We start from the raw sequence: 18,069 nt of genomic DNA, 5'->3' as shown, positions 1-18,069 counted from the left end.
AGGACCAGAGGAGGCCCTGGGACAGAAAAGGGGCTGAGTTTAACCTTTGTCTTTTATCTGCTTCTAGGGAAGGAATCAAGATGCATACAAAAGCGGACTCACATGCATGCACTAGGAGATATGTACAAGGATGGTAACTGTAGCATTATCTGTGAGAGGAAAACACTGGAAATAACCCAAGTGCCTATCAACTGGAGAGTAGATGAATAAATCATGCTGTAGGCATTCAATGGACTTCTATTTGGCAGATAATGAATAAACTAGATCTGTGTGTATCTCAATATGTGCAAAAGCAATATTGAATGAAAACAAAGCATGTTGCAGCATGAAAGCAGTTATGTAAACTAGAGAAACCACAGAAAGAAATTGTGTAGGTTTTTTACAGAAACATAAATATAGTTTAGGTATAAAAATATGGATAGGAGAATATTTACCAAATTCCCGGTAGTGGCTGTCTTTCGGGAGGAAGGTGACTTGGACTGGGAAGGGTGATCAAGGGAGTTTCAACTTTATCTGTACTGCTCTTTTCTCTTATTCAAAAATATTTGAAGCATGTGAAAAGGTGGCTAATTTATTACTTATTAGGGAAATGTAAATTAAAGCCATTTAATTTACAATGTAAATAAATAAATGTAAATAAACTTAATTACAAAAATGTAAATAAAAGGAGGAGGGGAAGGAGGAGAAGGAGGAGGAGGAGAAGAAAAATCCTAGTAAGATACCAGTGCACACTCACCAGAATGGCTAATGAGTCTAACACATCATATGTTGGCACAAATATGGAGCAGCTGGAACTCTTAGACATTGGCGGGAGTGTATATTCATTCAAGCACTTTGGAAAACGGTTTGGCACTATCTATGAAAGTGAAACATATGCCTATCCCGTGATTCTGAAATTCTTCCCCTAGATAGAAACCCAAGAGAAATGAGTATACATGTGCACCAAAATAAATGTACAAGGATGTTCATAGCAGCTTTATTTATATTAGCCAATGACTAATCAAACCAATTTCGTTATTCTACTTCTAGATATAGATGTTAGAGAGTCTTAATCATGTACCCAAGAAGACAGGTGCAAGAATATTCACTGCAACACTATTTACAACAGCAACAACAACAACAACAAAATAACAACTCAAATGTCCACCTTCAGGAGGATGCATTAATACTGCAATAACATAGATGAATCTCACAGACATTATGTTAAGCAGAAGCAGCCAGGTGTAAATGAATACATGCAATGTAGTTTTGTTTTAAGGAGTTCTACAATAGGCAAAACTAATTCCTACTGACAGGATTCGGAATAAGGATTCCTTATGGGGTGCTACTGATTAGAAAATAGCATAGGGACCCTTCTGAGGTGATGATATATTACATCTTCATCTGAATGGTAATTACACAGGTATTTACACAAGTAAACATTTATTAAACTGTACACTCAAGATTTGTGTACTTTGTTTTATGTTTAAGTTATGTCTCGAAAATATCGGAAGCAAGCATGACTAAATGTTAACATATGTTAATTCTTGGTGGTGGGTACACACAGTATTACTCAATTTCTACGTTTTCCTATATATTAAAATATATTTATAATTAGGAAAAAGAGAGGGCACTAGTCCTTTGGAGTCAAGTGACACTCATCCCAGAGGTGGTGACACTCCAATTGAGTCCGGGCCCCTTGCCCAGCCATGTCCGCAGTGTGTGGGCAGGTTCCCTTACAGTGGGGTGCAGCTGACAGCAGCCAACCAATCTCTCCTGGGCAGAGAGCTTCTTCATTTGTTTGGTAAATTATAGCGGCTGTTAAAGATGGGACTGTTGTGTAGGCTCCTCTGAAGATCAGCTCGACTGATTCTTTAGCTGACAGGGGCCCTGAGCCATCATGCAAGAGCTGGGTTGGATATCTACTTCCCTGCACCCCAGCTCTGGCCAGAGGGAGAGCTGCATTTGAAAGTAGCCCCATGGCCTCAGCTCCCAGATTGGCTGCTGGTCTGTTAGCTCAGGGCATCACCAGTGGGTGCCAGGGGCAGGTCGAAGAGAATGAGGGATGGAGAGAGAGAAAAAAAGAATGTAAAAGGGGATAAAGGAAAAGCGAAGGAAAAGACAAAATGAAAGCTGCAGATGCTTTGCCGTGTTGCTTCCAGGGCCTGGGTTCTCTCTTTATTTCTTCCTCCTCTCGGCTGCCCAGCTGTCCACCTTGCAGGAACTCAGAGCTTCCCCCTGTGGAAGGAGGAGGGGGTAGTGAGGCCGAAAGTGTCTCTCAAACAACACAGACCTGCCTTTCTACCACTAAGTGACTGACCCGCTACTTACCCTCTCTGCGTCTCAGTTTTCCCGCTGGCAAAACAGGGGCAATAATTCCACCTCTCAGGGCTGCTGCCGGGAGCTGAAAACTGTGCACACCAAGTCCTGCCGCCTCGAAGGTCCTCGACCAGCGGCGTTAAGATGCCTCCTTCCCTCTGAGTCTGTGGGTCAGAGACCCTCGCAGCGCTGCCCGACAGAACTTCCTGCCGTGAAGGCTGCTGAGCGCTTGAAACGTCTCTAGTGCTAAGGAGAGGTTGAGTGTTTCATTCCGTTGCAAGTTAATTGCTCTACATTTAATTAGCCGTCTGCGGCGAGAGGCTAGCGCTTAGCTCAGCGCACAGTCCAGGGCAGGGACTGCCCCCGCAGGCCGCGGGACAGGGTGGCTCGTTACTCCGTGGACACTGCAAGGCGCCCGGTTCGCGCTGCGTGGACCCAGTAGTTTCTTCCCATAATAACCCCCTTCTGGATAAAATCAGGCTGGCGGGAGCGTCCTGGACCGTAGTTCAAGCCCCCGCGCTCCGCGGTGGGAACAGTTCAGGACTCCCCCAACTTCTGCTCCTTTCGCCCCCGACCCTTTCCACTCCGCCCGCCCACCATCTCGGAAGTCCCCTTGAGACAATGCGGAGGGGACCTCCGCGTCCCCGACACCCAACTGGGCCACGGCCGCGGGCTCCTTCGTCCCTCGCCGCCAGCGAGGGAGGCTCTGCATGCCCACGTCCACTGCACAGCCGAGGAAACTGCGACTCGCGGAGGTGCCGGGCACGCGGCGGGAAGCAGCGGTGCTCGCGCCCAGCAGTCAGCTCTAGTGTCGCCAAGGACACCGCGTGGGCCGGGTTGTCAGGGCGCGCGGGCGACAGGCGAGTAAATATTTGGGGCTGTAACCCGGGCTCCGGCGACTCCTCGTCACTGCGGTTCCAGGGAGGGCGCGTGGCGAGGGCGGTGCCTGGGGGCAGGGGCCTCCTTGGAGGGCGGCGGAGACAGACCCATCGCCTCGGCTCCGCAGCCCCGCCCCGGCCCCGCCTCCGCCCGGGCCGCCAGAGGCTATAAGATCTAGGAGCCGGAGCCGGCCGGAGGTTTGGCGTGGATCGTGCTGGGAGCGGCGCGGCTGGAGCGCAGCGCCGAAGGGACTAGCAGGGCGGGAGTGTGCGGGACAGCGAGCCCCGGAGTAGCCCAGGCTGCCGCCTCGCAGGACCCAAGGCCACGCACGCCGGGCCCCGCTGAGCCGCCTCATGAAGCCGCCCGCGGCGCAGGGCAGTCCCGCGGCCGCCGCGGCCGCAGGTGAGTGCGGGTTCCGGGGTCCCCTTAAAGTCCCGGCTGTGCAGATGGCGGGTGAGAAAGGAGGCGCCCCGTGTCGTCCCTTTACACCTGCCACCCTTCCATCCTCCCCGGCGGGACCCTGTCCCCGGTCGTCCAGCGCGGGCGGCTGCAGCCTCCTTCCCGGCCCGGGCTGGCCCCCATGTCCCACCTTCCCGCCACCACCAGCTCCGCGCGCGCCGGGGGTTGGGGCAAGCGTGGGGAGGAGTCTGGTCGCGACCCTGGGCCTGGCGGAGGCTCCGTTTTCTTGTCTGTGAAACGGACTTGTTAATAGAACACACTTCGGGGATGGTGGAGAAGACTACAAGGTAACAGCGACTGCGTGGCTGTCACTTGGCAGAGGCGCCAAGTGTCAGTTATCTTCGGGAACCGTGGAGGCCCCTCCTGGCCCTGGGAGGTGGTCTCGCTGCCCCCCTGACTTCCGTGCACTGAGTCCCCGGTCCTGCCCGCAGCCCCGGCCCTGGACTCGGCGGCCGCGGAGGACCTGTCGGACGCGCTGTGCGAGTTTGACGCTGTGCTGGCCGACTTCGCGTCGCCCTTCCACGAGCGCCACTTCCACTACGAGGAGCACCTGGAGCGCATGAAGCGGCGCAGCAGCGCCAGCGTCAGCGACAGCAGCGGCTTCAGCGACTCGGAGAGTAAGTGCAGCCCCCGCTAGGATGGCGCCGGGATCTCCCAGTTCCCAGCACCTGGCCCGCGAAGGTTGCGGCCTCAGTTTTCTTGTCTGTAAACTGAGGAATGGTGTCCAGGAACCTAGTCCTGAAGCTCAAAGCAGTAGGCCGAGCAGTGGCGGGGCCCCTGACGATAATCACGGGAAAGGTTGGTCCACCTGCCGTCCACAGGTGTGTCACCAGGCAGGCGAGTTTAAGCAGCTTGTCCCGACTGAGCCAGACAGGACTCCCTGGACCTGCACCAGGCCTTTCCACAGTTTCCCTCCTCTTCTCCTTTCCCGTGCCTCTCCCCTCTCAGCTGTAACTTTGCAGATGTGGAATAGGTGCCAGTGGAATGAGGGGGCACAGTGGGGACATGGGAGGGCGCAGAACGGAAACATTCATGAAACCAGGAAGGGTTTCATAAGCCCAAACTGCTGTTCCTGGGATTTATGAAATAACTGTTTGCATTTTCATCTGGCCCTGAGCTCTCAGACTTGTTGCTCCATTGCATGCAGTTATGAAAATCTTTGGCACTGCTGAGTTCAAGTATTTTTCAGCCAGGTCCTCCACCAGGCTGGAGGGGGAGCCAGAGAGCACATGGGCATGAAGGTGCTTCCTGGTGACCTTTCTCACAATGGAGACTACCCCAGGGTCTCTTTGTCCTGAACAACTTTGTCAACAACAACAACAACAACGAGACAGCTTTTCCCAGGAGCTCACATGTCCTGGGAGGATTCAAACAGCAAATTAGGTGCCTTTTTAGTATTACATGATTGTTGGTTTCAAATCCAGAATTACTTACTGTTTTTCAAAGTGCAAAGTCAATTTTATTTTATTTTATTTTGTTTTATTTTATTTTATTTTATTTTATTTTTCTTTTTGAGACGGAGTCTCGCTCTGTCACCCAGGCTGGAGTGCAGTGGCCGGATCTCAGCTCACTGCAAGCTCCGCCTCCCGGGTTTAGGCCATTCTCCTGCCTCAGCCTCCGCAGTAGCTGGGACTACAGGCGCCCGCCACCTCGCCTGGCTAGTTTTTTGTATTTTTTTAGTAGAGACGGGGTTTCACCGTGTTAGCCAGGATGGTCTCGATCTCCTGACCTGGTGATCCGCCCGTCTCGGCCTCCCAAAGTGCTGGGATTACAGGCTTGAGCCACCGCGCCCGGCCAAAGTGCAAAGTCAATTTTAAACTCTTCCGTGTTACTCTTCAAACTTTAATCCCTAGATGGGTTACAGGCATGAATGTCACTCCTTTTGCTGCCCTTGACTCAGGACGTGAAAGTGATGGCCTTTCCTTGTGATTCTCTTATTTTGAAACCTGGAACTCTTCCTTGTTCCCGGGCTAAGATTCGGGGCTAGACTTGAACGTGAGCTACCCTTCTGCAAAGGGATAAGTGCACTCACCACCCTGGTCAGGGTTTGACTCAGAAAGCTGAGTTCCAGCTTGAGTTTCCTTGGCAGCATTGCCAGAGAGTTAGACCAAGCTGCAGCTTTTGAGGTGAAAGGGGATGGAAGAAAGTACTGTTACTTTTCCACTTAGAATTTTTGGACTTTGTTCCTAATGAACAGGTTCATTTTCAATTTCAAAGCGAAGTGTTTACATTTTGGAAATTTGTCTCAATTCCTAAGGCCAAACTTAAATATGTCTCCTTTTACTGGGGCATGGAGCAAGTTATTCATCAAATACAGATTCTCCCATGGAAAAGAAAGCTGGGACAGTGTGTCACTGCAGCTCTGTGGCAAAGAACAGCTCCTTTCTAAGCAACAGCTTCACTCTGCTAGAATAGGTCTGAGAGTGCCCATTCATGGCTGATTGCAACTTCCACTGAGTGAGATTTCAGATCTAGGATCTGTTTTCAGATGCCTTAAAGAGAAGGCATAGAAACACGTTCTTAGCAGTTGCAGGGGAGATAGTTAGGATAGTTTGTAGTTTTGCTTAAGTTATATGTGTTTATTTTGTTTTCTGCTTTTGTTGTTAACTGACCTGTAGTTTGGTGGTTAGAGAAGTGATGGGAAGAATATAAAGAAAGCTCAGATGACATTTGTCTTTGCTTTAAATGTGTAGTTTTTCTCTCACAAGGCTGGTTAGAAATATTGTTGGCAGAAGCTGTGTGTATCTAAATGGTAATTTCTTAAGGAAGCATAATATGTGTATCTTAATTGCTGCCAAGAATTGAGCACAGACATTTGTTATACTCGTCCGTTTAATGCTCTTCTGTGGAAAAGAATGCTTAAGAGAGGTAGATACTACTGAAATTTAGCTCATCAAGAGGGAGACAAACCAGGATAATGATAATAACAGCAGCTCACTTTTAGCAAATCCTTGCTACGAGGATGATGATGATTTATTAGCTAGAATGGGAACCATGTCTTCACGAATAGACTGAAGTCCTTTTGAGCCCAGATCACATGCCTGTTTGTCAATGATGGCCGTTTGTGAAGGTGTCTCTCTGAGGCGGTGGTCATCTGGCAGGGTGAGTGGAGCCTAGTTTGAGCCTTGTCAAAACCCTGGATGATGAGTGGGATTTAGTTTCTCTAGCTGTGAAATTGAAAGGATGCTATTTAATAGTGCTATTAGGTAGAAAATATTTGCTCTGTTGAATGCTTGCAAAATATCATTACAATGTACATGCTGTGCTATACCACATAGATACATTGGAGCCAGTGTCTCGCATGAAAATATTTTGGGATGAAGCTGTAAACCAATGTTACCTCTGTTTTTTTGCTCTAGTTTTTACAGCTCTGTCTGAAGGTGCACCAACCTTACAAGGAAGATCAAACAGTAATCGTGTTCTTTGAAGAATACTTCTTCCTTCTCATTAAAAAAAAATTTAGGTTGCTTACACTCAAAGGCAAAAAATAGCCATTCCCTCTACCGAAAGAAACAAGTTACTCAGATAGGAAAGAAAAACAGATATTTAATAAGGAAATACTCCTTCCCGTTCCCACTTTGAGGGAGGCCTCTTAAGATGTGAAGAGGACCGAAATAACAATTACAGTATAACTTCACGTGGGTGGAGGGTGTGTGGAATTCAAATGTAGTTGATCAAAATAGAGTTGTTACTTTCCTTTAGACTTGATTCCAACATGTAAAAAAAATCAGGCACTTTAGTGGGAGTAATTTTAACTTCAGCAGTAAAAGGGTAATGCAATTAAGAGTTAGGGTAGTGTTTCTCAAACCTCATCCTCAGAGGTCCTTTAGAAATTGACTACCTTTGGTTTGAATTTATTTTTAGAAATATATCTTCTTTTCAGTATTTTTAAAACTGTAAAAGGTACACCATGATTTCTCAAATGTGTTAAATGAAATTTTAACTCATTATGTTTCAAGTTTTAACCAGTGTGTTGACTTTGTAAGACATTTATGATATTAACTTAAACTTTAAAAGGTGGTATGCACTTATATCTTTTATGTATTGGGGTTTCACATAATTTTTCCTTTGAAGGGGGAAGTGTTTTGCTGCTCAGTAAAAAAGGTCTGAAGTCTACTGTGTATGCTAGGGTTATTATGATATTGTAGGACCATTTAGGGAATGAGGAACTGGCTTCCTTAGCATCAGCAAGACTTAGAACACCTGCATATCTTTGCCTAGACTATTCTGGCCTGGCCCTGGGAGAGGGGACCTTGTGGGCCCTGGAGAACCAGCATGACAGTTGGCTTATGTGGCTTAGAAGTCACTGAGGCTAGAACCTGAACTTGTTCAAGCCATGAGAGAATAAGGCCAGTGAGGAGCTTTCAGGGTTCCCTGGTACTGTGTTAGCAATTCCGCATGGGTGACAGGTCTTGTGATGCTTGGCAAGGCACATAGAGGGACGGCGCAGTCCCAGAAAGGGAGCTGGGACAACGGTGGAGTAGCTGAGGAAAGAGGCTCTTCCTTATTTTGCCCCACTTTGGCGAGGCTATCAGAATTTCGATTTTCGGGAGGAGAATTCAACCCACAGTCCCAGCCATTCCCTGTGGCAAAAGGGAGGCAGGTCCAAAGCTTTCTTTTTCTCAGTTAATTACTATAGTTTGCTTGCTTTAAACGTGTGGGAGTGTGGGATCCTTCTATATTTACAGGAGCCTTGGGCAAGGTTTACTGTCTGTGGTTTTACTTCCCTCTGGAGCAGCACGTGGACATGCGCTAACCCTAAATTACCTTTCTCCCAACCCCCGAGCTAAAAAAACACACCTACCTTTTAAACAAGCCTCTATTTTGCAGCAGAGTTTCTCCAGCTCTGTTAGTTGTATATTTCATATGCTTTCCTTTCTTTTGATGGTGCCTTAGAAAACATGGTCCCAGAATTTGAGGTTCCTGGCTTCAGTACACTAAGTGGATTTGCCAGGGATGTTTCTAATGGGAATTTGAGATACATGTGAGGTGGTGCTTCAGAGCTGATTGAAACCAATGTTGTAAGGCCCTCAAATATCCAGCCTTACCACCTGCCAGGGTTCCCCAAATCATCACTGTTCTAGGTCTCTCGAAACTCTATTAATAGCAACACCTGATACCCACACGGGGCAGTAATACATGAATATGTGATCAGCCAGCAACACATTGCTGTCATTTAATCAGACTAATTGGCTATTATTTTTGTAAGGAATAGAGTTCCAGGGGAGAGAAAAGAATGGGATGTCAGGCCTTGCCTACCTTGAAATCTGTCTAGGCGCCTTGCGTGAGATTTTGCCCATTGTATGTTCCTAATAAAACTCTGTGGAAAGAAATTTTATTGGTTAAGGGTAAAGAGAAGTCTAGAGCTTGGGGTACCTCTGTGTGTTGAGGGTTTGTTCTTGGGAGGTTTGTTCTAGGATGCCACCGAAGAGAAAGTTCTCTTAAGAATTTTACTGCTCTCTCTCAAGAAGAGGGAGAATCTTGATTCTGTTTATTCTCTGCGATTACCTTTTCTGTCTCAGGAGTGCTATTCTTCACTTTGCTAGGAACTTTAGGATTAAATCATTAAATCTGCAGGCATTATACACAGATTATTACGTTATTCTTCTTCTAACAAGGAAGAAACGGAGTGACTCGTACAGGGTCATGCAGTTTTCATGTGGCCTCTAGACACCCACTTGCCAGTGGCATAGACGCTAGATGCCCACTCGCCAGTGGTATAGCTTTGGGGCCTTGAGGGCTCTCTTATTTTCTGTGCCATACATGATGTGTAGATAATCATCACAGGGTGCACCTCAGCTGCAGCAGGTTTGGCTCAAGGATGCTGGCGGTCGGCTTCCTCTTGGTGGTTGAAGGTTGAACATTTCAGAACTTGGAGTTGGGTCTGTTCCAGATTGTACACCTCATGGAAAGGGAGTGAAGTCATGGTGTGGCAATGAGCCGGGGCGTGAGCTAATGTGTGTGTGTGTGTGTCAGTGGGGTGGGGGGGGTGTGTGGGCAGGGCGGGGGCGGGCAGGAGGAAGTGAGCGTAGCTATGCTGCCATCCTTGCCTCCGTGTGCATGTGTTTCTATATAAATAGATATTGTAACTAGTACTTTTCCCCTCTTCCTCCCTCACTGTGGGAGTGGCTGTCAGTTTTGTCTATATTTTCTCAGTTTGGGAAAAACGCTCACGTCAAGAAGGCATTTCGTCTGTGAACCTAAAGGATCAGAGGACAGCCCTGGCAATATTCTGGATCTACGGCTCATTCTCTACAGATTCTCTCCAGGCCCCATGAGTTATGCTGAGTTTTTCCCTGAATCTTTGCTGGATTCCTTTTTTCCCCTGCTACCATCCTCTTTTGTAATGGCCTTTCCATATCTAGGTTGTTCCTTCTCCCACCATTCAACAGTGTTTGACCTCCTTGCCTGTGAGGTGCACAAATTGTGGTGTCTTTCTCCCCCTGCAGAGGAGTGTACGTGGATGGAAACTTGCTGGAGAGTTGGGGCAGAAAAGAGCTGAAGTTCAAAGTCAGGGAAGGGCCTGTGGTGCACGCCGGGTGGGTGGAGTGAGCGGTGGCGTGTGGAAAGTTGCTCTCCTAGGCCAGCTGCTTGTGGGAGATAGAGAGTGGAGGTGTGGTCCCTGCCATCTGGGCCAGCCAGTCTCTGGGCCAGGGATGGGGGTGAAGCTCTCAGGTATCCTTCAGAGCCACAGATAACGTGCCAAGGGCCTCGTATTTTCTGGCTCGGAGTCTAAGCACGAGGTCTGCCTCCTCAGGACCCTTTGTGGTTTTCTCGCCCCTAAATCTTGCCTCATCTTCTCCTCATGAGTTTCTCAGGCTTCATTTGTGGTAATTCTCCTGTGACTGCATGGTGAAAACAGTAAGGCTCCCTTGCAGGTCTGCAGTGGGTGTGGCCAGCTTCCTGTGTGTAGGGGAAAGGCCTTCCCTTGGGAGAATTGGAGAGCTCCTTTGGAGGTGGGTTTGGTTGAGGGATCCAGCAGGAGGGCTTCCCAAGAAAGGTTCCACAGCGTCTAAGGGTCCTAAGAAATAGTAGCAGGAACACCACAAAAAAGTGTCCCGTGGTCAGGTACACCGGGGAAATGGGGCTTGTTTTGTTTAACCACAGGTCTTTTCAGGATGTTGGAAGTGGGCGTACCCACGGGAATGACCACGGGAATTGGTTAAGGGTAAAGAGAAGTCTAGAGCTTGGGGTACCTCTATGTTGAGGGTTTGTTCTTGGGAGGTTTGTTCTAGGATGCCACCGAAGAGAAAGTTCTCTTAAGAATTGTTGGTGTTTCTCAGGGGTACTTGACCCACAGCCCTTGGAGGATCAGTATTCTGAGGAATGTGTTTTTGGGGAAATGTAGGTTTCAGGGTCCAGGGTTTTGGATCTGAGTCCATGTTCATTCCTCAAAGCCCAGTGATGGTGCTGGTTTCAGGTGAGCTGGGCTGGACCTCGGAAGGAAGCAAAGATTGTGAGGGTTGCTCTCAAGGGTCTTCTGGGCATGTTTGGAAAAGTGGACAAGATGGCAGTGTCAGCGCAAAAAGAGCAGGGGGCAGGTAGGCCCCTGGGCAGGAGAGGGTCGGGGGAAAGGGAGCCAGGAGAGGCACCTGAGAAGTTGTGGCGGCCTCTTAGGGACAAAGCTGAATTTCCCTGAGACCAGAAACCTCTTCTTCCAAAAACCCTCATCCTTTTTGTACTGGGCCTATCTCTTGTCACTTAAGCAAATTCCTTTTCAGTTAACGGGACCAAAAAGAGATGTTTTTGCCTCCTCCTGAGCTGGAGGTAATTGGCTTAAAGTGGAAGAATCCCGAGGAAGCGGGGACCTGGTCAGGCCCCCATCATTCCCCTGCCCTCTCACACCTGAAGAGCCACTTCTCTGCTCCAACTGCGGCTGGCTTTGTGTTTTGTTTTAACCAGGAAGGCTGTTCCCCGTGACCTCAGGGGCCACATCCTGCTTCTGCTGCCTGCCTTGCCTTTGCACCCTTTGAGTCAGTGCTGCTCAGCCAGCAGCCCCTTTCTGAGTCACAGCCACACAACTGGGCCAACTGTGGGTTGATTTCCTTCCCCGTAGCAGGACTTAGAGAATCTCAGAACTTTAGAGCTAGAAGTGCCGTTAAGGATTATTTAGTCCACCTTCCCTTTCTGTTGATAAGTAAGCTAGGCCCAGAGATACCATCTTGTTCAAAGGCACCCTAGTACTTAGTAGTTGACTAGATGGTCCCCTTGACTCCCAGCTCAGCCTTGAACTTCTGGGGCCTCATCTTGCTGTCGTTCAAGTCTTTGAAGGTAGGAGAATAGAGGGAGCCAAGACATCACTCCAAGTGTCTAATAGATGAACTTCCAGGAGAAGATGTCTTTATCTTTGACCTTCTGGCTTATCTGAAGAGTACAGACTCTTAGGAAAACCTCTCTTAAGTAAAAGAGAGGATTATTAAATTATAGGATAGCAAGACAGCAAAGATCTCTCTTGAGCAGGGAAAGAGGATTAAGTCATGGGATACCGGATGTTTGTATTTTAGGAGGCTCAGAGGGCAGAAGGGACATATTTCACATGAGATGATTCCTTTTGCCTAAAATCCTTACCCTCTCACCCCCACCATCAACCAAGCACTGGTCATGATGATCCTATCACCCCCTTCCTGTATTAGGGAGCAAGGGCCTTTGGTGTACTTGATTGGACACACTCACACACACACACTCTCACGCTCACATACACTCACACGCACACTCACTCATGCACACACACACGCACACTCACACACTCACACGCTCTCACGCACACACACACTCTCATGCACACACACATACTCGCACTCACGCATACATACACTCACACACTCATACACTCACACACACTCTCACTCTCACACACTGTCTCACACAGACTCTCTCACACACACCCCCTCACTCACACACACTTTCATGCACACTCACACGCATACTGTCTCTCACACACACTCTCACACACACACAAACACACTCCCCTGTCTTGAATCATTTTGGGGGCATAAACATAAAACCTGGAAATCAACCTGTTTTCTTTTCTTTCTTTCTTTTTTTGTTTTGAGACAGAGTCTCACTCTGTCGCCCAGGCTGGAGTGCAATGGTGATCTTGGCTCACTGCAACCTCCACCTTCCGGGTTCAAGCGAGTCTGCTGCCTGAACCTCCTGAGTAGCAGGGGCTGCAGGCGCACACCTTCATGCCTGGCTAGTTTTTGTATTTTTAGTAGAGAGGGGTTTCACCATGTTGGCCAGGCTGGGTCTTGAACTCCTGATCTCTGGTGATTCACCTGCTTCAGTCTCCCAAAGTGCTGAGATTACAGTCATGAGCCACCACGCCTGGCTGTTTTCTTTACTATAGATTTGCAGCTTTGGCTTATTTTGAAGACAAATTGTTGGTTATCAATAGACCATAAAGTGATAAGTCTATAGTCTCATGAGTACTATTTCTAATGAGTACATTTTCCTTCCTGAAAGGTGCAGATTCACTTTATAGGAACAGCTTCAGCTTCAGTGATGAAAAACTGAATTTTCCAACAGACTCTACCCCAGCTCTTCTCTCTCCTGCTGTCACTCCTCAGAAAGGTAAGGTCATTAGTTGGAATTGGAGTTTTCTGCTTTTTTATTCCTCTCCCCTTCTCAATCCCTTCTCTGTCCCTTTTATGCCTAAACGATCTTTCTCAAATGTACAAAACAAGTAGGTAAGACTAATATCTTAATACTGTAGAGTATAAAGTGGAATTTTTTTATTCTCAGGATTTTAATCAGTGTGAACGTGAAATCAGATAATTTGGGGCAGAAAACCTGAAGTCACAGGGAGAAAGAAAACTTGGAGACCAGACTGTTCTCTCTCATGTGATGTAATCAAGACTGTGCAAATGACAGTGTTTCTTAGGAGTCTCCTCTCAGACTTGCTGGTTCTAGAATTTAAAACTCAGCAGTTTGCCTTTGCAGATAGTAGGATTCTTTTTATTGCATTAATTATTTAACCAGTCGTTTCAGATGACCAATTTAGCAATTAAATGGAGTTGTCATTATGAGATAAGCTATGATCTAACATGATTTAAAATAACAGCTCCAGCCTGTCTCTACTGTGGTATTAATAGACCAAAAATGTCTTTAAAGATGCATGAGCAGTTTCTTATTTTTTGGAACTGGTAAAATGTCTTCAGCTAGAGAGCTGAATGTTCTATTACATTGGACAAGTGCCTTTTTGAAAACAAAAGGAGTTTTTTTCCTTAAGAAAAGTTATACTTGCTGAAAATAGTTGCAGAATGCAATAAAAATGGAACATAGTTAAAAAGAAATGACAATTCCATCACTCTTTTCACTTTGGCAGTAAGACAGGACTTCGCTCTTTTTTCAAAAGAGGCATTTTAAAATTCCCTTCTCAACATAGCAACGTTAGCATCCACTGGGAATTCTGCCACTATCCAGCTCTCAGTCTGTAATGGATCTGTTGAATTCAGAGACAGAGCAGTCTAGAAAGTGGCTTAAAACATGCTCAGATTTGTTACCTGATCCTCAAGAGGTAGGAATTAAAGAGGCGGAAAAAAGCCCCTAGTGGGCCGCGCGCGGTGGCTCAAGCCTGTAATCCCAGCACTTTGGGAGGCCGAGACGGGCGGATCACGAGGTCAGGGAATCGAGACCATCCTGGCTAATACGGTGAAACTCTGTCTCTACTTAAAAATACAAAAAACTAGCCGGGTGACGAGGCGGGCGCCTGTAGTCCCAGCTACTCGGGAGGCTGAGGCAGGAGAATGGCGTGAACCCGGGAGGCGGAGCTTGCAGTGAGCTGAGATCCGGCCACTGCACTCCAGCCTGGGTGACAGAGCGAGACTCCGTCTCAAAAAAAAAAAAAAAAAAAAAAAAAAAAAAAAAAAAAAAAAGCCCCTAGTGGCAAATTGACTTAAAAAGCTAAGAACAATTAGCCATTTGTAGCCAGCAGTGTTAATGAATAAAACTATCCAGTACTGCATTTCAGGGAAGGCGTGAATGATGTGATGAACTCTACAGAAATAAAGTCAGCTATATGAAAAAAATCTGTACATCTCAGGCTCTAGAGAGAACCAAATCGGAATGAGGACTCGTTACCTTGTGTGGGCACCTGGAGGGGATGAGGCTGTCCTGGAACCAGAAGCCTCACGGTGCCTTCCCGGTACCATTTGGATAAGAAACAGTGAATTCTTCATTCATTTCATACTGGAGGGACTCTGAGGGCTGCAGCGTTGCCTTGAGGGGACGGCACAAGCATGAATGCATCAGAAGGCTAGTGCCGCCAGAGTGACACAATCCAGGTGTCCGCTCTGCACGGTGCTATGCTTACTGAATTTTTTGACTAATAACTCATATTCTACACAATACAAAAACCAAACTCTTTTTATCTTCCCTTCCTGCTCCTCACTCTCCTGCAAACATTTAAGACAGTGAAGGAAGATTCCTCTTCCAGGTGATGGAGAAGGGGGTGGGATGGTTGGAGAGGGTGGTGATGAACTAAACAAAGAAACACTGAGGCTAGTCTTCAGGATCAGTTTTCTGAGTTTACTGTATCAAAACACTGGAGCACACACTTGGCCCAGGACACTCTTCAATAAAGTCTCTGAAGATAAGGAGGTAGATGTAAAATAGAAATAATCCATTCTATAACCCTGGACGTTCCCACATCCTGGAAAACTCAATATGAAGTCATCAGCTGTCTTTGTTACGGAAACTGAACTCTCTCTCTCTCCCCTGTTTCACAGCCAAATTAGGAGACACAAAAGAGCTAGAAGACTTCATTGCTGATCTTGACAGAACTTTAGCAAGTAAGTACATGTCTGATATTAAAAACAAAAAAACAAACAAAAAACTAACAGACACTTCTGATAAAGTGTTGTAATGTTAACCAGCTTGCCCTGGGGCAGAAAGTTGCATCCGAAGCCTTCTTTAGGTTTAGAAACAGGACTTTAGGCTGGACGCAGTGACTCACGCCTGTAATCCCAGCACTTTGGGAGGCCGAGGCGGGTGGATCACCTGAGGTCAGGAGTTCAAGGCCAGCCTGGCCAACATGGTGAAACCCCGTCTCTACTAAAAAATACAAAAGTTAGCTGGGCATGGTGGCACGTGCCTGTAGTCCCAGCTACTCGGGAGGCTGAGGCAGGAGAATCGCTTGAACCCGGGAGGCAGAGGTTGCAGTGAGCCGAGATTGCACCACTGCACTCCAGCCTGGCGACAGAGTGAGACTCTCAGAAAAAAAAAAAAAATAAATAAATAAAAATAAAATAATAATAATAATACACAGGACTCTAGTGGCTAGGAATGAAATTCTGGGATAAACTTGTGTTAAAGTAGACCACGTGCGTTTCCAAACAGAACAGGTCACCAGCAAACAGTGGCATTTTGTTTGAGAAATGGAGAGTGAGCAAGACTGGAGCATTACCATCATGATGGCCTGTCAGGCTTTTCAGAGAAGAAATGAACTGATTAACCACAAGTGCATTACTCCAACAAGCCAAAAGGGTTCCATCCCATGGGCCAGGGTAATTTTCCAGGTTAGATCTAGGGTTTGGGTGAAATATAACTTTAAGAGGTGGGTGCCAAAAGAGAGAATTGGCTTGAGGGGCCTTTCACCAGAGACCCACGCCAGTGACTGAAAGACCTGGATTAGGTATGCATACTTGCAAGCATCCTATTTGGGAATTACACTAATGGTTACCCGTTTTGTGTGACCACAAATGTTGAGAACTGAAGACATCAAATTATAACTGCACTAGAGGGGCCCAGAAGAAGGGACCCTCACAATCTATCTACACACTCCATTTGCAGAGGATAAGATTGCAAGAGCCAGGAGGACCAACTCCAGCTTCTGGGATGGAAGGTTCAGCAACTCTACTGTGGGGGGTCCTGTTTAGTCACAGAATGGGCTGGGAGAATTTTGTCCCAGCCTCTTAATTTTCCAGTGGAAGGGTTGATTTTCTGTGAGAAGTATTTAATGCTATTCTTTGCTAAAGAGCTGGGTAAACTCTGAAAAATTAAATCCAAAGCTGGTTATTTAAAAATAACTATGTTCTTAACGCTCTTGCAGACAAACCTAAATATCAGATAGAAAGTCCTTGTATCATCTCTATTTGCTTGAAGATTTTACTGCCTCTTTTCTTAGGTACAGCACAATCTTACATCAGAAGACCAGGGCCTGTTTTGACAGGGATTATTATAATTGTAGCATAATTTGTGTTAGACCCATGTAACAAGCCTGTGTACTTCATGGAAATTGCAGTGGGTTGCCCAGTCATTCCAGTTAATCAAACACTCATCATGTGGGAAGCCTGGCATTGAGTTTGGTTCTTTGATGCTTGTGTGAGACAGTGTGATGTGGTTAAGCATAGGAACTGTAAGCCTCTGAGTGGATAACCTTACCTATCTCTCATTTACAGGTATGTGAAACAAGAAGAAGTTCTCGGTCCTTTCATCATAAGGGAGAAGCTTCAGAAAGCTCGGAGGACCTGCTAAAATCAGCTACTAGAATCTGCTGCCAGAGGGGACGAAGACGTGCACTCAACCTTCCACCAGGCCACTCTCAGGCTCACCTTAAAAGCAGCCCTTGATCACATCTCTGGGCAATTCAGACAGTGAAACTGACTTTGTTTACCTGCCTGCAGCATATTAGAACAGACGATCCATGCTAATATTGTATTTTCTCTTAAAACATAGCTTTCCTGTAATTTAAAGCGCTTTTATGAAAATATTTGTAATTAATTATATATAGTTGGAAATAGCAGTAAGCTTTCCCATTATAATATATTTTTGTATACAAATAAAATTTGAACTAGAGTCTGCTTCCTTTTCTTCTTTATTTTTTAAAATATATTTCCATTCAAATAATATTCTAGTGGGAGTAACATGCTTCTTGATTCCTTCGCAAGGCCCCTGGGTGCTCTCTGATTGCACTAGACAAGATGACAGTAAATTTAAAGTGTTCCTTTAGCTCATTTAGTGCTTGGGAAGGAAATGCTGGCAGACGGCTGCTGGGAAATTTTAATTTGAGGATTGTGATTTCGTTGGAAGTTAGGTTTCTATTCTGTCTCTGCCCTCCTTCTCGTATCTTGGCACCATTGCAGGTGGCATGGACTCTTTCTCTGAATTAAGGGAAATACCAGTTGTTCTTACAATCCAGGACTTAAATAGGAGGGAAAGTTGAGATAGCTGGAAGACTTGAAAATGATGGTGCTTTTGTAAGATCTGTGTGTGGAGGAAGATTGATGGTGCTGGTCTTGATGGAATGTCCAGCCAACCTCAGGTGTGAAGTGTTTGACGGGTAGGCTTTGCACATAGAAGCCACTGACCCCTTCTCCCACTTGCCTTTGTGGGGGCTGGACAGAGGCATAAAAATAAGAAAGCTCATAATTTTCTTATCTATGCTTCTCTGTCTTTAAAACCTCCTCTAAAATATCCGAGCATTACTTTCTTTTT

At 46.6% G+C, this 18,069-nt stretch overlaps 1 protein-coding gene and 1 long non-coding RNA gene across 2 annotated transcripts; one reads left to right on the top strand and one right to left on the bottom strand.

Annotated features, from left to right (window-relative positions):
- Positions 1-954: 954 nt before the first annotated feature.
- On the bottom strand, positions 955-3,142 carry LOC115894571. Its single transcript, XR_004054698.1, has 2 exons — positions 2,311-3,142; positions 955-2,217 (listed from the first exon to the last, which is right to left on the bottom strand). It is a non-coding gene; the product is annotated as an uncharacterized LOC115894571 (long non-coding RNA).
- A 91-nt stretch (positions 3,143-3,233) lies between these two features.
- Positions 3,234-17,430, top strand: RGCC (regulator of cell cycle). The gene is made up of 5 exons (XM_010374520.2): positions 3,234-3,579; positions 4,068-4,253; positions 13,099-13,206; positions 15,363-15,425; positions 17,034-17,430. The coding sequence occupies exons 1-5, from the start codon at positions 3,531-3,533 to the stop codon at positions 17,039-17,041; spliced, it is 414 nt and encodes a 137-aa protein (XP_010372822.2). The 5' UTR covers positions 3,234-3,530; the 3' UTR covers positions 17,042-17,430.
- The last annotated feature ends 639 nt before the right edge of the window (positions 17,431-18,069 follow it).

This window comes from Rhinopithecus roxellana, chromosome 18 (genome assembly GCF_007565055.1).
Source record: "Rhinopithecus roxellana isolate Shanxi Qingling chromosome 18, ASM756505v1, whole genome shotgun sequence".
NCBI lineage: Eukaryota > Metazoa > Chordata > Mammalia > Primates > Cercopithecidae > Rhinopithecus > Rhinopithecus roxellana.
The sequence above is the reverse complement of the archived record's forward strand: the minus strand, read 5'-3'. Positions and strand labels throughout refer to the sequence as shown.

What these genes read in the sequence shown, in the direction of transcription:
- RGCC (XM_010374520.2), top strand. Translation starts at nt 3,531, where the DNA reads ATGAAGCCGCCCGCGGCGCAGGGCAGTCCCGCGGCCGCCGCGGCCGCA. An exon ending in CGCGGCCGCCGCGGCCGCAG is followed by an intron (nt 3,580 to 4,067) that starts GTGAGTGCGGGT and finishes TCCTGCCCGCAG; the next exon opens with CCCCGGCCCTGGACTCGGCG. An exon ending in CGGCTTCAGCGACTCGGAGA is followed by an intron (nt 4,254 to 13,098) that starts GTAAGTGCAGCC and finishes CCTTCCTGAAAG; the next exon opens with GTGCAGATTCACTTTATAGG.